Source organism: Pocillopora verrucosa, chromosome 2 (genome assembly GCF_036669915.1).
Source record: "Pocillopora verrucosa isolate sample1 chromosome 2, ASM3666991v2, whole genome shotgun sequence".
Lineage (NCBI taxonomy): Eukaryota > Metazoa > Cnidaria > Anthozoa > Scleractinia > Pocilloporidae > Pocillopora > Pocillopora verrucosa.
This window is the reverse complement of record NC_089313.1, coordinates 16,487,945-16,515,406: the sequence shown is the minus strand read 5'-3', so window position 1 is coordinate 16,515,406 and position 27,462 is coordinate 16,487,945. Positions and strand designations below refer to the sequence as shown.

Sequence of the window (27,462 nt, the reverse complement as noted above, 5' to 3'; positions counted from 1 at the left end):
AATAAGTCAGATACTATTCTCATTATTATAAAACATGAAAATGAGAATCTGATTTGGAGAGTTTTCTTGGAAATTGGTCTCCCATGTTAACTAATTTCTTGTCATCAGTCAAATATGTCTGACTTCAGCCACGCCCATCAGGCCTTTCACAAAAAGTCAGGAAAATCATGATTTTGGATTGGTACACAGACTCTTGATCCACTGTTAAGAATATGTAACTTGAGACATTCTGATGTTAAGATTCACATTAAAGCGCTAGGAGAAAAACATTCAATTACTGCTCACACTGCAGGCTTCTACTTAAAAGAACTTAGGAGTGCTTAACCTATGTACTTTTTGAGAAGGAATGATGTACCTGGTAATCTTGTTTCATGAAAATAGGACTCTTAAGATTTATGGGGAACCTGAGGACTCAAAAAAATGTTTTTAAAAATTTAGAAAGGATCACCAACTTTGATTAATGGTGGTATTCCTTCCAACATCGTGAGAGATGAGATAGGCTGCCTGTGAACTCTGGCGCGACTGGGGCGACTAAGTAATATCCCATAGTCCTTTGGTGTTGCACATGCTTGCAAGGAAACAAGATGGCGCTCTTCTGTTCAAGTAAGTTTCTCTTAATCCCTTAGAAAACCGCTTCAAAACGTATTCGATCTTAAAATTCCTACTTCCCAAACATACATTAATTGATTATCTTTGCATTATACCTTGATTATTGTGCGTTATGATGTGCTATGTCGAAATTCAAACTAATGTCATGTTTGTTTTCGCCGGTGTACTCGTAGTAATTTTGCTTAGCGTGGATTGAATGAAATGTCGTTTTCGGATGTAACGTTAAGGCACAAGCACTTAAATCCACGTTTTCACGGCACTACACTGTCAGCTTGTCGGATTCAGAGTCTTGTTAAAGCTCGATCGTGCGAAGTGAGCCCTAGCTAATTTGATCCTTTCTGTACGTACTGTCAGAAATCTGATAATCTTCTTAAAGTTGATTAACTTTGTACCCAGTTAATGCAAAGGAGGCTATAATAACTTACTACTTATTTGAATGAAAAAAATTCTTAGTCTAGATTGCGATCAAGGTTTAACTTGATGATCAGTGCCATAAAATATTATGATAATTTTACCTCTATATCCTCTTTTTGCTTGTTACTACCGAAGGGTATGTCGAAAACGGCCTCTTAGTAAGTTTAAAACAGGCAAACAAAGTTGTGAGATAAGTCACTGTAGATTGCAGAATTTTTCTTTGCAATCTTCATTAAACACAACTGGCAGTCTTGTTGAAGTGAAGTTAAAGAAGTAAATGTTATATAAACCTTGCCAATTTGTAGTCAGCAATGAAGTTCCTGATCACCCATGTGTGTCACCATCTTCTAACTGCGTGTTTGAGAGGAGGCTTATTGAAAAGTATATTGCGGAAAATGGCACTGATCCAATAAGTGGTGAACAGCTTTCAGAAGAGCAGCTGATTGATATAAAAGGTAATTTACAACATATTAAAGTAACATCATTTCACGGAGGAAGATTTTTCCACTTATTTAGTTTCCACTTTCGTAACCTCATTATGTAAAACTGTTTGATTCTTTGAGAAGTTTCATTCAGCTGGGGTTTTACTATGGTGTACTTTTTTCCACAATGCTGTAAGAATACTTGTGTTATGATTGTTTTGCTCAAAAGGTCTTAAATTTTAAATTTAATAGCATATTGTATTATTTTATCTTGTTTACCTTGTAATTTTGTTTCAGTCAATTCATTGATCAAACCTAGACCACCATCAGCAACAAGTATTCCTGCTATTCTGAAAGCACTTCAGGATGAATGGGTAAGGAAGGAAGAATTTCAGCAAAATGCATTAAACTTGAATGCTCAGAGGTGGTAATCACCTATGTCTGGTGCACCTGTTAAGTGCATCATGAGTCAGAGGATCTTTTCTTTATCAAATTCCCTAACAGATACTGACAATGGTAAAGAAAATAAGTTTAACTGTAACAGACTGAAAATCTTTTGGGTTCATTAATTCATTCGTTAGTGAATCTTTAGATTATCATAAAGAGCTTGCAATTATTCACTTTTACAGTAAAAGTTGTGTGTTCTGAAGAGTTATTGTATTGCTATACACATAGCCTTCTTGGTGATTAGAAATACTGAAATGTATAACTGCATCCTAAATACACTGTTTAAGTCAGTACTTGGTGAAACATCACAAAAGAAAACATCTTCAAAATAAAATTTACACCTCAAATTCATGTTTTTTTTTTTGTTTCTAGGATGCCTGCATGTTGCAAAGTTTTACATTACGTCAGCAACTTCAGACTGCCCGACAAGGTAACTGTTACTTCATACTTCTATACTATGAAACAATGGATGGTAAGTATGGGAAAAAGGTAGCATTTGTGAGTGGTCAGATTATTGTGGCCTGTCATTTCTCAGAATGAGCTTGGCATGAATTCCAGATAACTGTTTTCATTGACATGATTTTTTAATGTTTGTTCCAGAGTTGTCTCATGCTCTCTACCAGCATGATGCTGCTTGTCGTGTCATTGCTCGGTTGACAAAGGAAGTCACTGCAGCTCGTGAAGGTATTCCACTAATACATCTTACAATTATTGATTTAGAAAAATTGTAATGCATTGTTACTTACTCTGCTCTTTTTGTCCCCAGCTTTGGCAACTCTCAAACCACAAGCTGGTATGGCTGTGGCTGTTCCTTCAGCTGTTCCAGTGCAGGTATTGTAGAGAGCAAATCCAGTCAGAGATTTTTCAATAACTTTTTTTCCGTGGAAAAACAAGCAAGCATGTGTCTATTTAGAACTTTAACTAAACTGGTAACACATATTTTGCCTTTTGTTTCAGATGGAGGAAGCTATGGATGTATCGGCTCAGGTAAGTCAAACTCAAACTTTCAAGATATGTGTGTGTGAAATCTCTTTTCATTTTTAAGATTTTAAACTCTTAACCCTCTGACTCCCAAGATCTGATCGTTAATCGTACCCTCCAGCAGCCACACATTTCCCTGTAAACTGATTGCAAGAACCTTTTATTAGCTAAGCCTAGAATTTTTCTCTTCAGCCTGGTGAAGAAGAAGGAATGACAGAAGAAGTCCTGCAGAAAGTAAGTTATTGTAAATATTTTACGATTGGGCCTGGATAATATTTTTCAAGCTTGATGACATGAAATATTGAGAAACTGGGTGGGTAATTTGTTAATGTGCCAAAAGCAGCAAAAAATGATCTATTTAAACTTGTGTTGGTTAGTTATGCATTTTGATTATGTGTTATAGTAATCTTAAGCTTTTCAATAGACAGATAAGGCCTCAAAAGTATTACTGCCCTGAGCATTATGAAATGACACCATAAATTTTGTGTTATTGTTCTCATTTTAGTTGCAAGACAAAGCCACTCTCCTCACAGCTGAACGTAAGAAGGTATGAGCTTTGTGGCTGTTCTGACAATCATATAGTTACTAAACTCTAGAGACAAAGGTTGGGATATGAGGAGTCAAGGAATGGTATAGTATGATTATGTAGCCAAGAAGATTGTACAGATTGAATGGCAAAGTTGAAATCCATTACCATCTACCTATCAGTAGAAATCACCTTCCTAAGAAAACGCTGTCATGAAATGCTTCTCTAGCAAATTTTGTGTGGTGACTATCAGTGATATGTAGACAAGTGCTGTCAACTACTTTGGTGAAGTGGTTATCTCATTTTGTGTTCTCCGTTATCCTTTTCAGAGAGGCAAGAAGGTTCCAGAGGACTTGAGTACAACAGATGAGATACAATCTTACAAACCAATCTCCTCACATGCAGTAAGTTGGCATTCAAAATTGACACCTTTTTTATAGAATAAAAGAGTGAGAAAATAGAAAGATAATGTACTTAAACCAAAGTGCTTAAAGCATACTTAACAATTTGAGTATTTCAAACAATTTTCTCTAAGCCAAAACCTATTAGTAATTACATCAGCCAATCAGGACAAAGAAGAACAATGATAAATGATGCAGAGAGCCCAGAAATCAAAGCTGTTTCTTGGAACTTGTTTCAAATATGGAGAAAATTCAGAACTGGTTTTTAAACTGGCATCCATTGAGAAGCTTGCAACAGTTTTTTTAGACCAAGCAATGATAAGGCTACTTAAAATTTTCTTCCCCCCACAAACACAATAAAAAACATACTTTGGTTTCATGTGGTGTAATCCAAGTTATCATGTAAGGCTGTGAGACAGCCCATTGACTCTGCCCAAAGCCTTCTACTCATATAAGTTACTGGAAAATATGTGCAGTAGGTGATATATTATTTTTAACATTATGGCTTCAATGCTTATTTTAGGGCTTACACAGTGCAAGCAATCCTGGAATCTTAGCTTTGGATTTATTTGCTGCAGATACATCCAGAGTCATTACAGGTCTGTATTGAATTTTTCAATGAAACTTGAATGTTGGTTTAGAGAAGTTTGTGTTGGATTGATTTGTTTTCCCCCAGTTGGGGATTGCTTTTCTTCTAATCATCAGGTATTGTCACAATATGTTGATAATGTAAGGGGAAGTTTTATATTAATCATATCTGGATGGAAAGGGTAATGAAAGTGAAGATTTCAGGTATTAAATAACAGAAACAGCTGTTGACAAGTGTGTCACTATTTTCTCTTTCATCAGGTGGCCTGGACAAAAATGCAGTGGTGTTCTATCGTGACTCAGAACAGGTACAATTTGAATCTGTTTAGGTATAACCTTGACATAAACATTAAATACAACCCTCTACAAAACATCCTTAACTCAATTTTTCATCAATGCAACTGTAATTTCCAACAATGATGCAACCAAATGGGTAAGACTCCCACCAACCTGACAACAACAATCATAACCTTTTCAATTACCATCTTGTCTTTAGGTCATTGCAACTCTCAAAGGCCACACGAAGAAGGTTACAAATGTTGTGTATCATCCACACGAGGTGAGATAGGTGTTTGCCAGTCAATTCCATGCAGAGTGATGAATCTCTATCCATAAAGAATCTGATATTTTTGGTTATGTCATACTCTATGTGACTTTGAAAATGATGTCAATATTTGTTTCAGGATCTTGGTTTCACTGGATCGGCAGATACGACCATCAGGGTGTGGTCCATTCCACAGGCTTCATGCTTACACACTGTTAAGGTACTGATGTCATAAATAGGCTCTTTTATGTTTGAAAGTTTTTCTTCTCAAAAAAAAACTGATTTGTTCAACTGCATGAGCTAATAGTAGTTGTGCTGATAATATTCTTGAAATTTTCCCTATCATGAAAGGATCCTGTCCACTGTAAATGTCAGACTTAACTGTCATTCTATAATAACCAGTCTCATAAAACCACTTGGTAAATCTAGAATGTTCATCACTTTGTTTGCCCTTTTGGAGTGAAGAATTCCATCCTGGACACTTAGTATTCTGGTTTTTTTTTTCAGGCACATGATCAAGCTGTTACTGGGCTTAGTCTCCATGCAACAGGTATCTTTCATTTGTTACTTGCCATAAAATCTGTTGATTATGTTAGACTTAGTATACATACTAGATTTGTTAGTACTGAATATTTTTCAATTGAGTGTTTAAAACCAAAACCAAAGTAAATCAATCAGTATAAAGGAAAATACCTCTAAGAGCCAATGAGATTTCAAATTAACCCTTTAACTCCCAAGATCTCATTAGTAATCCTCCTTACTGTCTGCCATACAGTTCTTGTGATGTCAGTTTGGAGAATTTGTTATTGGATCAACTTACAATCCCTAAATTGATATTTTTCTTTGTTCTCATCACTTTTCTGCTTCATTTTGTATTGGTATTGTAAGGAGAAATTCAGTCTTGGTCACTCATGGGAGTTAAAGGGTTAAAAAAAAAAACTAAGCCAGAAGTGTAAGGAAAAATGTGGGCAACTAAGGCTTGATTGGTTTTAGTTTTACATCTGATTGGTTGAGAAAGTGATGCTAGTTTTCTGGGCAAATCACAGAGCAAAGTAGAGCAAAACTAAAACAATTCCAAATTACTTTTGACATTCAATTGAAAATTGCTCTATTGAGTAAATAAACCTTTTCAGGCCTGATTTGTTTCTTCATCGTGACTCAAAATAATGAGAGTATATTTTCTTGACAATTGTAATCACTTAAAGTGCACATGGTTTATTAAAATTACTCAAACACTATCACCAATGTGCCTTATTTTTTTTCTTTAGGTGACTACCTCCTTAGCTGCTCAACAGATCAGTATTGGGCTTTCTCTGATCTTAGAACTGGCCATGTCCTCACCAGGTGTTTATCAGATCCTAACATCAATCAAGGTAATTACAAGATTTTTAATTGTGTTTGATTCTCTTTGCTTTGGTTTTTTTTTTTTTTTTTTCATACCTCTAGTAATACCACAGTGACTTCCCATAAACCTTCCCTAGGAGTCATTAACATGTTGTTTTTCTACTAACCTCAGGATTGACATGTGCTCAGTTTCATCCTGACGGTCTTATTTTTGGTACTGGAACCACTGACAGGTTTGTTGATTAATGTCTCATTTCTTCTTACATTATGAACGCGTCAGGAGGATAAGTAAAATATTAAGGGGGAAATGTAAAGCAGAATGTGTGGTCATGTATGTATGATGCGAGGGAAAAGTGATCATGACAACTTTCTTTTATTATTTGTAAAACAGTAAAGCCAAACTTCTGGTCAGTGTTGTTGTCACAATATTTGCTGACTTTTTGTTCTCTTTTGCTAACAGTGTGATAAAGATCTGGGATCTCAAGGAAGGTGCTAATGTGGCTAAATTTCCAGGACATTCCGGACCAATTACTGATATTTCCTTCTCTGAAAATGGGTAGATATTCAAAATTTCGCTTTGATTGTTCGTCTTTAGTTTTGTCTTCAGTTTCCTTTTTGTGCTTTTTTTTGGTTGTTTTAACAGCTGTCTGTTATATTGCAGTTACTACCTAGCTACATCTGCGGACGACTCAGTTGTAAAACTGTGGGATTTGCGCAAACTGAAAAACTTCAAAACCATAACGCTTGAAGATAGATTTGAGGTATAAATAGAGTAAACACAGCTAAGCCACATTTTATTTCTCACAAGGGGCAAAAAATTGGACCATCCTGGTCGTAACAGAACACGGAAAAGATAATTTATGAAAACAGATTAAACTAGTTCTGGACACTCTGGTCCTGTTCTATGAAAAGGGCAGTCCGTTTTCACTTTTTCGTGTAAAATACTCAAGAGGTTTGTTGGGGTTTTGAGTGCCTGGCGATATTGTTGATGAAGGAATTGATAACACGTGAAAGGGTATAACTCACTGGACCTTAGCCACAAGCAAGAATCAGCTCTTTCAGGCGAATGAAGAGCGCCGGGACTGAGGCCGTTCTGTGGAAAAAAATATGATCGGTTCTTCGGGAAACCTGGGGTGAGATTTTTTGCGATCTCCCGCGAGACAATCCAACTTGAGTGAGACAGCTAAGAGTGATAAAACTAAGTATTTATTAAATTTCTGCGAAATGGGTTGATTTTTTTCACAAAACTTTAGCAAACAGGCTGGACCTTGATGTTTCGGCTAATGGATGACGCAGAATTTGTTAAATGGATGTGATACCTTATCCCGCCCGTTTTTTTGAATCCTTGAAGTGATGCCTGTGTCTTTATTTTACAGGTTAAAACACTCAGTTTTGATCAGAGTGGTACATATTTAGCCGTGGGTGGTTCCGAAGTTCAGTAAGTCGGATATGTTTATTACAAAAATACAAAACCTGCTGTGTGTCCATTCAGTAAAAAGATAACGGATTACATCAAAATGTGGTGAGAACACGAGGCGCAGCCGATAGTGTCTCTGATGTTCCGCCCATATTTTGACGTCATCGTGACGTATTTCTGTACAGACCCATTGCAGCTTGTAATCTATTTTTTTAATATGATAAAGAAACAAATTAAAGATCAAAAGATCACAAGTGAGAACAATTAAAAAATCACAAAGGAGAACAATTAAAATTCGCATATAATTCAGCTAATTTTTTAAAATAGTGTTTGTTGATGCTATTTATGTACACTTTAGATATTAGGAATGCTAGTTTTGTCTTGCTTTGCTTAAGTAATTTAAACTGACTGTAATTCATCTCATGTCATCTTGTGCTTGTTCGATTCGATTTTCTCAAGATTGGCGACAAGCATTCAATTTTGTTTTTCTATTTCATTTTTTGTATTATTTTTTTTTAGGATCTATCTCGTCAAACAGTGGGAGATGATAAAGTCATTTGCAGGTAAATTTTCCGTGTCTTCCTTTCATTCAATATAAAAGGATAGGTAAAACGGAAACAAAAAAACCTGTTATTGAAGGTTCTAACAGCCTTTCAATCAAATTGAGGCTCAGTATATTACCCATTCTATCCAATCTGGGTAAGAATAAAGGGGGTAAGTTTCCAAATAAACTGAAGTGCTGCGTCGGCGGGGCTATAACATGATAATTTGGTTTTTAAAACAACTAAATCGATGATGTATTTTGGCCTTCGTGTAGAGTTTCTAAAGCTGACTTTTCGAGCGTTAGTCCTTTCCCAATCGCTCCGACAGTTCGTGTAAACGGCTTTTAGCGGGGAAGAACGCGTGTGATTTAGTAGCAAATGAATAAAGGGGTAAGTTTCTAAAGAAACTGTGGTGCTGCGTCGGTGGGAGAGCATAGCAGGTAATTTAGTGTCAACAACTGGGTTGAAAACGTAAATTAGCCACCGTAAAGGGTAAAAAAGCTGACGTTTCGAGCGTTAGCCCTTCTTCGGAGCGATTGACGAAGGGCTAACACTCGAAACGTCAGCTTTTTTACCTTTACGGTGGCTAATTTACGTTTTCAACCCAGTTGTTAACACTAAATTACCTGATTTAGTAGCAGCTGATTTTAGTTTTGCATTTGATTGGTTGGTAGGGTGGCATGAGTTTTCATGACCAATCACAGAGCTAAGAAAAGAATCTTGTTTCCCATTGGCCCTTTGTGATATTTTCCCATGTTCTGAGTAGAACTACCGGCCGTTGTGATGGCTTTGCTTCTGCTTTTCAGAAGCTAATCGAAAAGCATTCTACGAACTCCTTCTATATCTGAGGTGATCGCAGTATTTTATTTTTTATTCTTTTACAGAACACTCTGATGTGACGACAGGAGTGAAATTTGGCAAACACGCCTCATTCGTTGCGTCTGTTGGTCTTGATCGTCATCTCAAGTTCTACTCGCGATAGAGCAAGGAGTGGGGCTAATTTAGTCCCACGTTTACTAACAATTAACTGTACTATTTTACTTATATTTCTTGTACGTCAAGATGGTCACGCTACCATTCTCTTTCTTATTTCACGCCTCATTTTTTGTGGTAATTTCTGTTAGTTATTTATAGATCTCTCTCGTTTTCGGGAATCTAAAGAGAATCTGAAAATAACCAGAACATTAAGGTTACATGCGAGTTGCTTGAAACTTGAGAGATCCTACTTAAATAAGGAGGAAGATGACTAAGAACGTGCTGAAACAAATGAAAGTGGAAGTTCTGCTCGTGCTTTTTAAAAACTTTGTGTATTTGAAATCTTGACTTGGCTCAGAAAGGCCCCCTGGGATGCTTTCTGTCCTCTCATCTGCTATTGTGATTACTTTGCTTTGTCTTACACTATCGAAGTGCACTCTAATGCCAGTTTCTTTGATTCGTCCTCTTGTTTCATACGTAAAAGGAGAGATTGCAAGAGACTGCGTTAGCCATATTTTAGGAGAAAGGGAAGCGGGTAGACATATTTGTAGTACAGTAAACACCCACAAACAAGAACCTAGTGGATTAGGAAGCTGCATTTTCTAATTTAGCATTTAATGTCCTGAAATGTGAGAACCCATTTCGCTTGGAAAAAAGAAACAGGTTCTTATATGGAAGAAGTAATTTAATTTTAATATTCTATAAGTCTGCCTGCTCAAAAGAGCTGCCTGTGTGTTTGTTTTTGATTCCTTTTGTTTTTTGTTTTTTTTTTCTTTCGGTGCCTCTTGTGATTATTTGTCAGAACCTGTAAACAGTGGCGCAATTGACTAGTTTTTTTCTTCGGCCTTCGCTATTTCTGTTTTGTATCGACCCCCAGGCGTGAGCCTGTTCAAAGGCTCTCACTGCCATCTTAGTGACAACGTGAATATTGTATGAGTGAAGTCTGCTAGTTTAAGTTTGTGACAAACATAAGCGAAACACCTGTGGTGTCTTGGGAAACTTTGATTAAGTTTCCTATAACTTTGTATAAAACGTTGAAATTTTATTAACTTGTAGCTAGCTTCAACATTCAACAAAAAGACACCAGGAAAGAACATTAAAACCTTTGTCGATCCATTTACGAAACGTCTTTGATTATGTTATTCACCTTATTTGTCATTTGTTAATTTGGCTAAGGAACATTTCCGTTTAAATTTACTTGCTTACCAGTGTTAAATCCACCATCCAGGTGGAGAAACGTTTTGACAACTCTGTTACTTTGCGACAAAGCTAAAGTTCAGCCAATGTTGTCTCCGAAGCCAATTGAATTAAGTATTACGAGGGACTTTGCCATTGAAAATTCGAAGTGTTCCCTTGGCTAACAGAGACTGCGTGCACCGAGTATGCGACTCGTAACCCAAAGAAACGAAGACTCTTGAGAACACGATAAGTTTCAAAGATTAGTATTTGAAAGGGAGAGCTTGAACGTGTCTCGCGCGCAATCTGACTGCTCCGTGGCATGGCGCGGCATCATTTCCCGCCAACTTTTGGATGTACGTATTTGTTCAAGGCGTAATTTTTTTTTGTTTTGTTTAGATATAATGTTATTTTCCAAAAACCGATGCAGCATGACAAAAATCAAAGAGAAGTAGTGAAACCTTATTTTACGAATTCTTATAGTTGATAACTTATGACCAGCTTTATATGACGTCTTCGCTTCCTTGAAGTCTACAGTATGTAAGCGTTTCTTTGTATATGTTGTAACTAAGAACAGCGACAAAATACAAGCCCTTACAGATTTCTTTCTCTCAGCGAACGGTACACCCACAGAAAATTAAAAAACATTTCGGTTATTAGATAAGAGTATATGGTTGATTAATAACAAACTTTTTTTCTCGTTTTCTGTCAACATTACGTGAGAGTAATGACTCAGTAACTGCGGAAATTTCCATTAAATTTCTTGATTTTTAAGAAGTTCTCTAAGATGAAAGAGTTTGAATTGGTAGTGTCGATAAATTAAATTTTGAGCTCAAGATGAAAAAATGTCGAGTAGGTTCCCTCTCTTTTAAAATCTTATTATATATTGCTGTTCTTTGAAGAACATCGTTGGTTTTATCAATTGAGTTGATAATGTAAATTGTTCCACCGTGAAGAACTGCTAAAGCTGACGTTTCGACCGTTCGCAGTTTACTCTTTTACTGGTATCTACATGTAATTTTTCCCTACAATATCACCCGTGGAGCAACCAACCAAAGAAGCTCTTGATTGTCTTAAAACAAATTCTCCTTTCCAGTAGCTTTGGAAATGTATAGAGAACAGTATGGAGAATATGCATACTGATGTTAGGGTGTAAAGGGTCAAGAAATGAGCCTGAACTTCTCCTTCATTCACAGAGTAGAACAGCGATATATGTAAATCATATATAAATCGTTTAGCTCCGTGAGAGTGTTTAAGTAAGAGGATTAATAACTGTTATCGTTTTGATGACATCTTAAGGAACTAATGTTACTGATTATTATTAATTATCAGTTTTCTCCAATTGTTCTCCAGAAATGGTCATGAAACCTCCTTTCAATTCCATTTGATTCCACGCGATGGAAGACAGTTGTAACACCTGAACAAAATTACCATCGTAAAACCATATAGAGCAAACATTGAATACTAAGCAAACTGCAAAATTAACTACGACGTAAATTTTCTAATATTTAAATTTGTGCCTCAACACAAATAGCAAAATAACAAAAATAGACAATCAAAGACTCCATGTGGCTACTTGTTATAACACAATTTTTATAGCACTGAAAAGAACTAGAGGTTATATAGTGGCGCTAGAAGGTAGTGTTGCAGAATATTTGTTTCATATGGAAGACAGAACACCTGCCGCATCCCACACATTTATGAGTACCCTGTTCCTCATGATAAAGATGATTAAAAAATATGTTGTCTAATATATATCCAACCAATAATTAAATGGCAACAAATAAAGATATTAACTATTATAATAATGATAACAATTGTAATATGATGATAATTTAAGGGGTTAGCTCAAAAGTCTCATGGTTCCCTTGGGCTCTGGGCTCCAACAGTGATTACCTATGCTTCTTTTAATTTCGCTTCTTAATATACATAATTTTCTTATTTTTTGATGTTTTATTTCATTAAAAAAAGGCATCCCGCGTCTAAGACATTACGTCGTTCCAGTAACCCACCGTTCCTCCGTTCCATCACTCTGTGAAACAACCCAAGGTATCGTACTTTGTGGCTTACTCGCTTCGCAAATTTAGCGACTCTTTTTCGGCGTAATTCGCTAATTCAAACAGAAAAGTGTTCTCTTTTCAGAGAAAAAAAAAGTCCCCAAAGCTTCCTTAATGTGCAGATCATAATATCACATGCAATAAGATATTTCTGCAAGAAAAAGTTTTGATTTAATTTCAATCGCGCACAATCCTGAAATGATCATGAGATGTTTACTGTCTTCTGCTGTCTTCCGTAGTGTCACAGCGAGAACTGAAAACATATTTACTAGTGGCCATAAGCCAGAAATCACAAAAGGAAATAACTCAACTGTGTATCGAGTGCGAATGTCGAACCACCGTGAGATACAAACAATAAGTAGCACCGGGAAACATCGGGTCAAAATTGATTCAAGATCGGAATTTTATTGTTACACTCACTCAACCATTTCGACGACATATGTGACTTCGCCTCCTGTAGGAGGCAGTAACCACAAAAAAATACACGGAAAGGTAATCGCTGAGTCACTCACAAAAAAAGTGACCTTTCCGTTTCCGGTGTCAGCCGTACGCATACTTGATTTGTTCCTGATTAATTACATTCTACCGTAGAAATAAGATAAACAGGTATCTTGTTCCCACAGAAAAACAGAAACACTATGCCATTCTTTCCCATTCTGTCATTAAAAACAAGCAAACACAAGAGACGCATACACAAGAGACGTGTCGAGCAGCGAGCAAAAACTCGCTCTTTCTTGTGTTTATTGCGTCGCTGTTTACATGGTAACAGATGCTGCTGACCAAGAACAGTGCATTATCGCTCCCTTGCCATTTCGCTTGGTCGGTCGTGTCTTCATCGGAGTCCCTTGTTTTCCCTTTCCCATCGTAGTCACGTAGCAAACGTAGTGGACTGTCTAAGCTATTGCTAGAGTTTACATCTTCTTTTGTTGATAATCATGAGTGGAAGATCCTCCAACTCGAACGAGGATACAGGTCGAGCAAAGAAGAAAGGCGGTGGATTTTTGGCAAGGCAGTCGAAGGCGAAAAAGACAATAACTGAAGAAGAATTGCTTAAAAAGGACACCGTAACACCGGACGATGTACTGAAGTTGACAAAATGCACGGAAAGTAAGTTGAAGGTGGTTTATATTTTGCAGCCAAAGCAATCCTCTCGCAAATTACCAAACTGTAGCGAAGGATGCTGAGCAAGAATTTTTTTGCTGATTTGAAACTTCATTGTCGTTTGTGTGCTAAGTACTTCTCCTTGCTCTCTGTTATTTACAGATTACCTCTGCGAACCTGGTGCAAATATATACAGCATCGATTTTACCAGGTTTAAAATTCGCGATATGGAAACAGGGACTGTTCTTTTTGAGATAGCTAAACCTGATAACATCGACGACGAAATTATTGACAACGATGATGATCCTAACGCCGGTCGCTTCGTAAGATACAAGTTTACTCCAGAGTTTCTGAAGTTAACAACAGTAGGAGCCACGTAAGTTTTACTTTTATTGGATGTAGACTTTTGTCTGCTTTAATAAATTCAATTAGTACCAATACCTTACCTATATTTCCAACTGATCGATGACCGATACACTTTTACTAATAGTATCCATAAGCTTCGTTGCACGTATAACATAATTGTCTATTGCATGTTCAGATCGACATGTTGTTGTCTCTCTATTGAAAATTACTAATCCATAATTTTTAGATTGCACGAATTGTGTTCTGACTCATTGCTAATTTGGATCCAATGTTTTCTTTTTCAGAGTCGAATTTACCGTAGGAGACAAACCCGTCAACAATTTTCGTATGATAGAACGGCACTACTTCAGAGATCGACTGTTAAAAAACTTCGATTTTGAGTTTGGATTTTGCATCCCAAATAGCAAGAATACATGCGAACACATCTACGAATTTCCACCGTTAGATATTGATGAAGGTCAGTACTCAACTGATTATTTGTTTCTCTTGTTTAGAATGTTTCTTTTCAATTAGAGTCGTAGTACCTCCCAAAATCTAATTGACACGGGAACTCGGCAAATTGGAAGAATTGCTTGTGTTTCAACCGCACAATTACTCATTCGCCATTTTAACCTCAATATCTCCGTTGTCTTTGAGATATTTTTAAGCTTGATTTATCGTTTTCCTCATTCAGCGGAACTAGCACTGACGTGCCAGACATCACATACACTTTTTACGCTTATCTCGATGTTTTGACTTTTATACTTATTAAATAATAGTTTTTTTTGCATGAAGTGCGAGCGAAGTTTAAGATTTTTAAAACATCTTGTTCCTCTATCGGGAAATATCTTTTGGTTGTTTTTAAATTATCATGTTAACATTAAGTTGTTGTCTAGATGATATCTTGAATCTACAACTTAATCAATATCATGTTAAGTATAAATTAATCACGATCAAATAATTTATACCCTAGAGAAGCAGCGGTAAGGGATAGAACTTTCCTTTGTGTTCTGTGGTATTTTCTCTATTTGGGACAGTACAAAAACAGAAAGGCAGAAAAATATTGATGATCTTACCATTAAAGATAAGTTAAGAAGCTATTAAATAATTTTTATTGCAGTGAGAAATTTAACCCCTTAAGACTGAATAACATTTGCATTGTTGATGTGAAATTTGTTATACATCAGATGATAAAAACACTGATATATTCACCTCCCTGTACAAAGAAAGACCATTAATAGGATATCCCAAATAAGGGTATATCATAAAAATAATAAAATCAAGTAGATAAAGTTGCAGTGAAAGCACTGTAAATAACCATAAAATTGATACTGGTTTTGTTTTGTTTCCAAAAACCATTCTAAATCTTTTTATGCTCAAGGATTTTAGGTATAAACTAAGTTTTTTTGTGCAGTTTAAGATGACAGAAAAAAAAGAAAAAAAATATGTGTAAAAGTATGCTACCTGTCACTGTCCAACCAGAAACTGTCCACTTTTATTCCTTTACTAAAAAGAAAGACTTTGATACCAAATTCTTAGGACAAGCCATGAGAGAATTGTATGATCATTGGGTTGGTGAATTAGCTTTACATTAGGGGAAAGGGTTAAAGAATGATGACTCCACTTATGAGAGTTTGAAAATGGTGTTCATGTGGCTGGGAACAGGAGTCTGTTTACAGATATTGTCTGACTACTTAAGAGACAAGTTGGTAATAGCATACATTGTTGTTGTAGATAAGGGAATTTTTGATTAGTGAGATGAATACTGATTTGTCAAATTTTGTTTGCAGTGCAAGAAATGGTAAACCACCCATTTGAGACTAAGTCAGACAGCTTCTACTTTGTGGATGGTAAACTTATCATGCATAATAAAGCCGATTATGCATATGATGGGTAGCCCTTCCAAGTGTAATCCTTACAATGTGTACAGTGACATGCAGACAAACATTTAGAGACAAGATTAAATACTTTCTTACGATTTAATATCATCTGTCTAAACTCAACATCAAGATCACCCCAGATTTTCCATACATCTTGTATGTATTCCTTTAGGAAGATTTGGTGTTATGTCAAGACTTAGTTACCAGTTTGGTGATCATAGGTCTTGCATTGGAATTACTTTATACATTGTTGTAGAAAGAAATTGGAAATGATTATTGCTGGAATATATGAAATGATAGACAGGAGGTAGATGCTTGTTTTTGTACCAAAAATGTCAGAGCTTTGTTCCATCATACAAAGTTGTTGTTGTAGGGGGGGGAGGGGGTCTTATTTTCCCTGGTAAATTGTCTACATTTTGTACAAAAGATAGTGAACACCTGTGCATGCAACATCAATAAAATAGAGCTGGTCTGAGTAAGTCAGATTTGCAACATGTGGCTTATATTTATGTAGCTTGAGGAGATTTTTGTACAACCCCCTGATGTAAGCCCATTGGGTATGGATGATGACAATAAAAATTTAAACAAAATTCTCTGTTTTTATTGTTGGGAACATGATAAATGCCTACTTGGGAAGTTTTGAAAGGGGAAAGACTCAATCCACAAGATTCCTTTTTGTATGGTACTAAAGAGAGCCAGTGCCTCTTTTCATGGGTTATGCCTGACTGTGGGCATTAATTAACCCTCCCACCCCTCCCATTCTGCTATGGTGGTGTAGAATTACACTACCCTTGATTTGGTGTTTCTGTTTCTTGATTATTTAATATTTCAGTGATTTAAATGTATGCCAGAGAATGAATCAAAACATTACTGGACTGGAAAGGAGTGGGTTCATATTGTTTCGATCTCTTTGGGTCCCTGTGAGTTAATCTCTCATGACAAAAAAGTTACATTTCGTTTTTACATCAATGTAAATCAAACCATAACCAACACTGGAAACAGCCTGTCGAATGGGACCAACCATTTTAGATGGTAGTCTAATATGTTGAACTTTTGGTTGTAGGTTCCCAAACCTGTTCCAGGAGTTAAGTTCGTAAAACTAAGCTCACTAGTAGTGCGATAGTAGAGGAGGGGTAGAAAAAAAAACCCATGGGAGGTTTGGATACGGTTGCTTGAAGTAGCCTTTAGTTAACTGTGAGAGAGAGAGAGACTTGGAAAAAAAATCCCTCCTGTTGTATGCAGTAAAGATTTTATGTTTATTGGAGTTCTAACACATTTATAATGAACTTTTTGTGTCGACCCTTCGTTACTAGAACGAGAAATCGCAACAAAAACCAATTTCTTCTTTTTAGACAATGTTAATCCAAAGAAAGTGATTGAATGTAATTCACAAGATGTATTCAAACCTAAAATGATTCAGTTATCCAGATTCAGAGATGACCTAGATCAAATTTATCTTTAACCATCCAGTTTATCTAAAACAATGAACGCAGCCTTGCATTCGGGCATGATTCTTCCAGCCCGTTATATTATGACAGATCCGAAAGGTTCCTGATCACTCACTGTAATCTAGCTGTGGTTTAACTATTACCACGGTTTTGCAATGTAAGAAAACTTTATTAAGCAGACCAATGCTCGAGTCCCGTAGGTGTCCGCTTTTATTCTTGGCTTGTTTATGTTAGGGTGTAGTGTGGTTCTCCAAACCATAAATCTATTTTAAGGTTGCATTCCTCAGTTTAGCGTCCAATTAAAAAGTGCCAAGGTTAATAACCGACTACTCTTTTTCCTAAGCTACAGATGTGAGTTCTGGTTGGTCTAGAGGAGTATAAGAATACCCACGGACACGAGATGAGGAAGAAGTTTCGCAACGACCCGTTTTTTTACAGCAATCCTTCTCTTTCCAACATAATCCTACTCCAACAAGTACACCGATTGCTGTGACCAATATTGGTATGACAATGAGAATAGTAAGGGACGAATGGATACCTCCTGTAGCCACAAGAACGGTAAATACTACACCGTAAAACATCAGAGCGACGGATAATGAGCAAACCCGTCGTTTCCATCCTCCTTCTTTAAAGCAACAGCCAGCGCATGGCCAACATATCAAACTCGAAATCAAACGTTTCACGAGTCTGTTGCGAGCTTCTTTTGCTTCCTTGGCCTTTTCCCTTTCCTGCAATTCTCCTATTGTCTGCCCCAGCCGTTGATGTAAATCCTGAAGACCTTGAAGGTCGGTGCTATTTAACAGTGTCGATTCCGACATCTCGATGATACGAGCCTCCCAAGCGGTAGTCTCCCTTCTCCGTTAAGAGTATGTACTGTTTGTAATCTGGCCAATTATATTTTCTGCAATCCTCACTTAACATACACGAGTTTTGCTCCATTCTCTTGAAAAACGCAGTCGAATGACTTAACTGACATTTCATCTCTGAGAATCAAATACTTTTCAAGAATTTGAGATGGCTGAGAAAATGAGAACAAAACTATCTTTGGACAATCAGATAAACAGATACCTCTGCGAGTAATTGGCCGACAAGGAGATACCCTTGACCTCTAGCAACCAAGAACACTACCCAAACTTAACAGTCCTCCCCTCCCTCAACAACAATTTTAACGAGACACGATAAGAACATAACGCAGATGGCAACTCTGAAAACTAGAAACCAACTCAGAAAAACACAGGAGAGCTCTAACATTGGTATCCAATTTCTAATTATCGTATCAATATATCTTAACACACAAGATCTTGTTTCAATTAATGTGTATGTAGCCGACGTGTAGCCGTACCCTCCCCCTATGGTGAAACGGAAGCGAGGTTTCCGCGGGTTGTCTCACCTCCGTTTCACCTTGGCGGGGGGGAGGATACGGCTACACTTAGGCTAATGTGTATGGGACACAGCTGAGATGTTATGTTCACATAAACACTCTAAGGTATTTAATGTAATTCTCAGTGAATGTGTACATATCTCAGATGTGTGCATTTTGTGGGTGCACAAAGATCACACGTTATCTGCAACTGATAATTAGCTAATTACACCTACTAACAATATTGTTACAGTCAACGTTTTTTTAGTGGGAGATGCCTTGATATCACAAAAGCTAACTTGTGAGTTGCAAGACAAAGATGGACATAAACTGTACAAATAATAAATATTTTGTCCATCCCTGTCTTAAATAGAATAATACAAGAATAAAATTAGCGATGCTTCTCTAAAAAGTCTTTGACGTCAGTGTATAAAAAATCTAATTTACACTTTTATTAACATGTTTTCTTTTCTCCAATATGCAGTGCGCACATCCCTACAGTATAAAAATACTGTTTGTTTGTTGCTTGTCTCATGAACAATAGCAATGAGTACAACACCGGGCAGGAAATCGTAGGCTCCTTGTTGGTTATCTTTTTCCTTTTGAAGTCCATAATCCTCTTAGCAGCTGGAAGTAGTGAAATATATATATATCTCTTTTTTTGCCAATGACAGTGATATTGTACCCAGGGCTCAATGAGATGAAGCAATTTTCTTATCACTGGAACTAGAAGCCTTGGAAGTTGATGGCAACTTTGTTGCATGGCTTGTGATACTGAAAACAAATTGTGCACAACCAAGCTTTATGTAACTCCCATGATGCAACAAAGCTGTTCCTTCCCATCCTGCACCACTGCCCCCGATCAAATTTGAGCTACTTGTTGTGCAGTTACAAGCTTTGACAATTTTTTGCACACCAAGTCCCACAGTTCTCCGTGATCCTTTTGGCTTTGAATTGTTCTGCCTCACTTGCGCAGCAGCAAGCAATTTGTTCTTGCTCACTTTGGTAGGATCGAGATCCTTTGATGAAACAACATGTCTGTTGATTTTGTCCGAAAAGTCACAGGAGTATAAAACATTATCTACATATGTTCCGTGTTCACTGTAATTTATGAGTTCATACTGTTTTGAAGTCTGTGGAGAAAAAAACAAACAAAACAAAAAACTTTTAACCACCAGCTTTTTTTATACTGATAGAAGAATATTATCTTATGGACACATTGTACCAAATAATTAAATAAATAACCAGATAAAAATAAATATTAAAAAACTCAAATTAACCAGCTTGATATTTTTTAAACATATAGGTTATCAGAGCATACCTCATCATAGAATATAGAGCAATGTTTTTCAGATATAAAGTTGCAGTGTCCATATTCCTGGAGACAAACATCCATATCTGGACCTTTAAACAAAGAGAAACTTTAAACAAACTGTTACAAGCACTGAAAATATTTTTTTTGTGAGGCAAAAATAAAAAGTTGAAGAAAAGTAATGAACTTATAATATTTTTCATTTTTAACCTTTTTCTGTGCTTTATTATATGGAATCACAAAAACTAGTGTAATAGTGTAACCACTAACCTTGTCCTAACGACAGACACTTGTGAATCATTGGACACACAGGACCTGTCCCTGACAGTGGACACAGTACTGCTATGGATCTGCCAGCAGGAACTAAAAAGAGAAAAAAAACACTGTACAAACTTTATGCCAAAAAAGAGATGGCACAACACCTTTGAAACACACAGTAAAGAGGGAGAAGTACTGCTAGTTTAAAAGAAATAAGAACAGACCTACAACTTTCCAAACTAACTACATACCAGCTTGTTGTGGAAGAACTATAGTTTCTTTTAAGCCATTGAAGGAAATTTTCCGAGCTGAAACTGGGCTTGGAGGTATGGGCTGCAAACAACAGGCAAACAATGTTATGGTTTTTTTAATTTAGAACTAATCACAAGTTTGACATAAGATTTAAAGTCACAGAAGGCATCTTAAGACCAAAAGTGGGGTTGTCAGGGATTCTGTTGAGCAAGGGAGGCTTTAACCACAAACCAGTTGACAAAGAAATTGCTTCAACAACACCAAAGCTCTCTCTTAGAGAAGGGTAACTCCTGAGGGCCTGGAACAGATAGTGTGGTATCGGGGGAGAGGGGAGGGACTGAGAAACAACTGCAGCAGATGGAACCATCATGATATTGCCCTGAACACCAAACAAGGCCCCAGTAAATGGGGAGAACTGTCAATATCCCAGTCTTAATGAAGCAGAGTAGAGGATAAGAAGAGTTCAACTTGCCTTGGTCTGAGTAAGAAGCTGCTGTAGCCTCTGGTAAGCCAAAACTTGTATGAGCCGCGGATCTAACTTGGCCAACTCTGTTTCTGACAAAAAGTACTCAGTTCAAGAAAACTGTATAGCTATTTAGTATATTTACAGAAGGAGAATGAACAACACCCCAACATTTTTCTTGGAGGAAAACTATTGTTGAGAACTACTTCCAAACTGGTACACTATGGGTACCAATTTTCAGCACCCACTAAGCTTAACAACACCTTGACTGACTTTCAAACATATTATATGCACTATTAAACTATGAATAAAGGGGATAACACTGACCATTGAACGCATCGACTCCTGCTGCAGCACAGATACTGTTTATAGCATTAGCAGTTGCCATAGAGGTTGCTGCAGCTGCTTGGTTAACTTTGTTTGGACTTGACCCAACTGACACAGGTGCTGAAGCATTCACAGTCCCAATTTTCACAGGATTGACACTTCCTGCATTTCCAGGTGCTCCTAATGTTACTATACTACCACCAGGGATTTGGCCAGTGCTAGCAGCAGACAACCCAGCAGTAGCAATTGTCTTAATGATGTTCCCACTGTTTGTGCTCGTAAGCACAATAAGTTTTGTTGGTGTTGATGAAGCAACTTTTGTTGTGCTGGTACCACTTGAACCAGAAGGAGTCACAGTTGAAATTGTTCTGGTAGCTGCACTGACAGTTGTGTTCACAACAGAACTGGATGATGAAACAGCTACCGTTTTTATAGAGTCTGTTGTTACTTTTGCCTTAACATTGTTCAAATGACCAATATCATTGACAAGTTTTGCTGTGTCACTAGAAAGTTGTTTACATTCAGCACTCAACTGGGTCAAGTCACCGCAGGCCACCTGTTTCTCAACAGTTTTTGGCTCCTGTTTGACTAAGACTTGTGAAGGTAAATGTGTAGATGACACAGTACAAAGGTTGACAGAGTTACCTGAACTTGCTAATGACTTTGTATTAAGTGGTCCATTCATATGAGTCTGTAATTTTGACGGAGATGCATATAATATTGTCAGTGGCTTTGTTATTGTTTTCCCACCACTTGTGGTTGTAATAGTGGTTGTCACAACTCTACTTATGCAAGCATTTGGTACACTGCCATTAGCTGCTGTTGCAGAAACATGATTAGTTAAGTCGGACTTCGAAAGCAGACCATTTACAACAGGTTCTTTCCCAGTTCCACTACTTGTAGCATGGGCTGATCCTGAAGTTGATGAGTGATTGTTTGAATTTGACGTTTCCCCTTTAGAGGCATTATCTGTGTGATTGGCAATCAAAGCTTTGTTTACAGATGGTTGTGTCAGATGCTTTGCAATTCCACATTGGAGGCTAATCACACATTTTAACCACTGAAAATTTGAAAAAAAGGAAATTAGTTATCTTTACGCTGACAGAAAAGGACAACAAAACTGCTTACAGAAAAATAAATTGTAACACCCCTGAATGCAACATTATCAATATCACTCCCAGAGTCAAATATGTCTGTGTTTGTTTGTTTATGGGACATGGAATCATCTGTGGTAACAGTAGCTGAATAAAGCAAAGATGATTGATTCAAATTTTCAATTGCAAGGTACAGAGAAAAACCTTAGTCCCATAGCGATAATCCAAACACTTTTCAAATGCAATGAAACTGGCTAAACCTTGTGATATCAGACTAGGGGGACCCAAAACAAACAAGGGGATAAGACTAACCAAGGCACTATCAAAGTTGGTAATAATAAATCCTTCAAGACTTTCCCCCAGTTTGTGTTCATTTTCACCTTGTCCCTCTCAACAAGTCTCAGCCTTACCTCTTCCTGCTCCTCCGCAGTTGGAGTGTTCAGAGGAATCGCATGTAGTGGTAAAGGTTCTTGCATTCTTTTTATGTGTTCAGGAAGAGTTCGATATGGTGGAGACTCATAATGGTCCTTGATTGCTTGTGGAACCTATAAAACATACATCCAGTTTTCTTTTTGTTATTCAAAAGGAACTAATATTATTACTTACAACTCAAATCAAAAATTCAAAGCAGTACACTGTTGGTATTTTCAATCAGAAATACATCAAAAGTAAACACTAACCAAGGTTGCTCTTCTTCTTGTTGGTAAAAAGTCCTTTCTTTTAAAAGAAGGATGTTTCTTCAATCTAAAAGTGACATCAAAGAATCAAAAAATGTTCAAAGCACTCACATAAAATAAACTTATTTCACTGGAATAGGTAGTTAACAAATACCTGTGCACACGTTGAAGAAAGTTCATTTTTATAGTATGCTGGGAAATATTACTCCTAAGGTCATTATAGGCTTGAAGTCTTTTGCTAAATCTTGGATCACGTAATCCAGGCTGAAAAAAATTAAAAAAAGACCAAAAAGACAATCTTATTGCAAGCACACACATTGCAAATGGTTTTTAAAATTTTTAATGAGATGTTGACCTTTAAAATGCTAATAAATGTGCATGTAATTCCACTATACTAACCACCTAATACAACTTGGTGCTGTCAGAATCATTCATTTGTTTTCAAAATGACTTTCTTAAGGAATTAATGGTATTTTAACTTTTACATGGATTGAACCTAAGGAGTATTACAGAAAGTATTATCCTATGAGAGAAGCATTCTTTGAAAATTGTAATTCTTCAGTTGACACACTTGGAGAAATATTCAAGCTCTTTAGTCACAAGGAAAGCCATTGTCCACAGATTGGGGGGAATAATAGCAACCAACACTGAACCTTTGAAGGACTACCCTCACTTATGTTTACAATTCAAAGGTTGAAGATTGACTTGGAAAATGACAACAGAAAAGAAATGATAAATATCCATGGCAAATATATTACCTCAGCATGCTCAGCATGATTTGGGCACATCCACATGCCACTTGGTACAGTGGTCAGGGGAGGGTTTATACAGTCCATGTGAAATGCCAGGGGGCAGAAGTCACAATGAACAAGTTGGCCAACCAAATCACTCCTGCAGAACAATGAAACATGATTCACTACACAAATCCTTTCCACTTTCTTTGAGATAAGTTACAGTACTATGTGAAAATCTTGGAAGTTACACTAACAGGATTAAGATTACTGGTGTCTTACCGACTACAAGCAAAACAAAGTCGCCCAGGAGGGATTGTATGTTCATCATCATCAGTATTTCTTTTCCCATTTTTTACAGGAACTGTTCTTTCTTCAGTACTATTTTTCCTTTTTCTGTCGCCTTTCAAAAAATAAGAATGTATATCTTAGAGAATATAAATCCCCCCTCTAATTAAATACATACAAAGAAATAACACACTGAAATAGAGGTATGTTCCTCTCGTGAAGACACACAAGAGTTAACTATTTCATCACTGCACAATTACAACACTTAAACTACATACTACCACAACTACAAACATTTTTGTTTTGATTAATCAAGAAATAATTTCATTTCATACTCTATAACATATCACCATACAAAGACAACACTAACCAGGAAAGAAGGTATTACACTTCAGTTCAGGTGGTAGAGAAAATGTAGTTGGGTTTTTTCCGGTTGTCATTTTTACTAGTGCAGAAAACGGTGATTCTGGTTTTGAATTCTCAGTTTCTTTCACAGCTGGTGTCAAATGACCATCAGTTTTCATTCCATCATTTGCAGGGTCTTTCCCTTTATTATCAGCATCCTGAAAAAGAATTCACACAAATTTTATAAGTAACTTTAAAGTAGATAAGACTCATTTTTTTCCACTTTACATTATCTTTTTAGATCATAGTATTTACAAGTGAAAGGCAAAAAGGGGACAAATTTGTCTAGTTTTAGCAACAGTATTTGCACATTTACTTAACCCTTTAACTCCCATGAGTGACCAAGAAAGAAATTTTCTCTACAATATCAATACAATATCAACCAGATCCATGATGAGCATAAAGATAAATATCAATTTGGGGATAATAAGTTAATCCAATCTAACATTATAAGAATTGCATGGTTGACAGTAAGAAGAATTACAAATTTGATCTGGGAGTTAAAGGGTTAACTCAGTCCAATCTGGTCACAAAGAGTTTGACTTATATTATTGCCATAAATTGTTTTCCAAATTTCCAACTTATATTTGGCACCATTTAGATGCTTTGTTCAAAAAAAAAAAAGAAGATAAGAATCAATTGCCAATTACAAAAGAGGCATTGTTACAATTTGTCTTAGATATTTCAACCATAGCAAATTTAACTTTCTATTTCATTGTGGCCAATTCATGACCTGCAGAGAATAAGATTTTCAGAGAGCAAGTTTTTTTACCATGGTGACTGTCTGAATGAAACTAAACAAATTATTCTGCCATTGTATTTACAATAGAATGGTTAATCTCTCATAGACAATAACTACCTCTTTGGGTAATGCTTTACATTCATTACAGAGCCATTCACCATCAGGAATATCATCTTCTTCTAGTGGAGGATCACTGAAAACAATAGACAACAATTAAGAACAACATCAGTAAAATAACACAAGGCTTCTTTCACCATTTAGCATTGAAAGAAAGCTCCAAATTTCTATAGATAAAGAGACTATATAATCATCACATAATATAAATTCAAGTTTAGAGGAAAAATTTGACCAGATATCAACCTTTCCCAGATTATCTTAAACAGGAAAATTAATTTTTATTTTCTAACCAGAGTTTGTGATAAATAAAAGTTTAAGAAACTACACTCCAATCAAAGTCAAAAACATAGATTACTTTTACATGGTAAGATATCTGGAGGAACAACAAAATACAGGAACACTGAGGAACAGTTTGTAAGCACTTTTAGGAACAAAGGATGGTACACCAGACACTACTATGATTCAATGAAGTATAAACATTTAAGTTTTCAGGTAGTGTATGGTAATGATTCATTGTAAATAATCTAGACACATTATAAAATGCCCTTTGATTTGGCTTTATATTCAAATAATCCCTCAGTTATTGCAGTTATTTTGCAATCATATGCAATCACCAGTTTCCATTTCTTTACAAAGAACAATTAGAGAGGTGTATGAACATTTAAGAGCTAACTGTACCATGTTTCAAAAGACTGACCAAAAAAAAAAACTTCCCAGTTGAGAGGCATAACAGTAAACATCTTAGCCAACATAATTGCCAAAAACTAAAAAACAATAAATGGTTTTAACTATAGAAGGACTAAACAGTGAGAGTACAGGGAAGTAGTATCTGAACAAAATAAGGAACATGTTTTTATACACAACCATACAACAAAATGACTGATTTCTTCTGTTTGGTTGTTCATAAATTCATCCCACATTGACCACCACATCCAAAACAAAATATCTTGAGAGTAAAAGGAGAACATTCTGTTGAGTTTTGGAATACTCTTTAGGTATGAAATGTGAACAAAAAGCTAGCTCCAGAAACAGACCTTCAAAATACTTTAATTAATAGCCATAATAATGTGAAACAAGATATTTCTATGATGATACCAATTTCAGTGTTCAAACTTTATACTAGAGTAAGAGGAATATTTTTATTCTCCTACAAATTCACGCTGTTATCGTATTTTGGAGTGCACTTACCTACGCAAGTTGAAACAATTGAGCGTAGGTCTCTCCTGTTACATTTCGATTCGAAGAGTAAAATTTGATAGAGACCACATTTATAAGTCATTTCCACGTGATTGGAAATTCAATTCGTATAGAAAGATAAGCAGCGCAGCTTCAGGAAAATTACGATAATTAACATCAGCTGTAACTATGAGCGGGTGTGTGATAACTTAAAATAAGCATTTCTACTGTAACATGTTAAAAGTCTTTCAAACATGATTATTGTGAAGTCAAGGAAGAAATCTCAATTCGGACATAGAATATAAAGTCACCGATAAAAACTTCCTTTAACAATGTATGAATAAAAAATCATAATTGAACTAACCAGCATGTCAGGTGAAAAGCGCAGGGACATCGGTCACAGCAGAGTAAATCACCTCCTTCGCCACAGCTATCACAGTTGTCGTTGTTGACAGCCCGTCCTTGCTTCCGCGCCTCTTTGTCCCCTTTTTTCATTCTCTTCCCTGAATCTTCCGACTGCGGAGGTTGGATAAGGGCTTGAATCCTCTGTAAATAATAAAGAAATGGGTATGTAATAAAGGTAAACAACTGGTGCGAGTCCAGTTTCAAAGCAAAATTGGTGAAAGGAACTAAGAACTTCTACGCACGTCCATCAAGCTTCCTTCTGGATCCAAGTGGTCGTAATCCATTTTGCAAACTTCTAAGTAACCTACAAAACTGTTTTCTACCGTAGAGTAACCACACAAACAAAACTCGAGTTTTTCTATACGAGAAATTCCAACCTAGGGGAACAATTCGAACAAATTGCCGCCCTTAAATTTTTCAGAGTTGAGGGGCATTTTCTAAGCCCCTCATCGATAAAATGTCTCGCGATTCAGCCCACTACTAGCTGTATCGTTGCTTTCTGAGAGGAAGCAAAGACCTTTGCTTAAACTAGAAGCTTGAGACAAAAGTGCCTAATTTAGGTGAGAGAAAACCCTCTGTTAGCCTCCGAAAAACAGAAGAACAAATTTGGTTTAACTGAGAGCGCATGCGCCAAAGGG

At 36.5% G+C, this 27,462-nt stretch overlaps 3 protein-coding genes across 4 annotated transcripts; 2 read left to right on the top strand and 1 right to left on the bottom strand.

Moving 5' to 3' along the window:
- The first annotated feature begins 561 nt into the window (after nt 1-561).
- On the top strand, nt 562-10,352 carry LOC131781020 (pre-mRNA-processing factor 19-like). The gene is made up of 22 exons (XM_059097662.2): nt 562-603; nt 1,329-1,478; nt 1,743-1,819; nt 2,265-2,322; nt 2,493-2,576; nt 2,659-2,723; nt 2,850-2,879; nt 3,066-3,107; nt 3,379-3,420; nt 3,729-3,803; nt 4,324-4,399; nt 4,650-4,696; nt 4,885-4,947; nt 5,072-5,152; nt 5,440-5,482; nt 6,201-6,305; nt 6,449-6,509; nt 6,737-6,832; nt 6,938-7,037; nt 7,653-7,714; nt 8,213-8,256; nt 9,120-10,352. Exons 1-22 carry the CDS (start codon nt 585-587, stop codon nt 9,215-9,217), a joined length of 1,518 nt encoding a protein of 505 aa, XP_058953645.1. The 5' UTR covers nt 562-584; the 3' UTR covers nt 9,218-10,352.
- A 2,761-nt stretch (nt 10,353-13,113) lies between these two features.
- Nucleotides 13,114-16,359, top strand: LOC131780998 (protein unc-119 homolog B). Its single transcript, XM_059097637.2, has 4 exons — nt 13,114-13,550; nt 13,707-13,920; nt 14,195-14,367; nt 15,680-16,359. Exons 1-4 carry the CDS (start codon nt 13,379-13,381, stop codon nt 15,784-15,786), a joined length of 666 nt encoding a protein of 221 aa, XP_058953620.1. The 5' UTR covers nt 13,114-13,378; the 3' UTR covers nt 15,787-16,359.
- A 310-nt stretch (nt 16,360-16,669) lies between these two features.
- LOC131780965 (PHD finger protein 12) lies at nt 16,670-27,417 on the bottom strand. 2 transcript variants are annotated; one of them, XM_059097597.2, is made up of 15 exons: nt 27,067-27,417; nt 26,784-26,965; nt 25,244-25,319; nt 24,350-24,542; nt 23,974-24,094; nt 23,719-23,851; nt 23,115-23,224; nt 22,964-23,027; nt 22,694-22,828; nt 21,190-22,249; nt 20,872-20,954; nt 20,399-20,480; nt 20,160-20,252; nt 19,899-19,981; nt 16,670-19,710 (listed from the first exon to the last, which is right to left on the bottom strand). In XM_059097597.2, exons 1-15 carry the CDS (start codon nt 27,106-27,108, stop codon nt 19,270-19,272), a joined length of 2,898 nt encoding a protein of 965 aa, XP_058953580.1. In that variant the 5' UTR covers nt 27,109-27,417; the 3' UTR covers nt 16,670-19,269. The 2 variants fall into 2 exon arrangements, with proteins under 2 accessions (XP_058953580.1, XP_058953579.1); XM_059097596.2 differs by having other exon boundaries at nt 16,671-19,710; nt 20,872-20,948.
- Between the last annotated feature and the right edge of the window lie 45 nt (nt 27,418-27,462).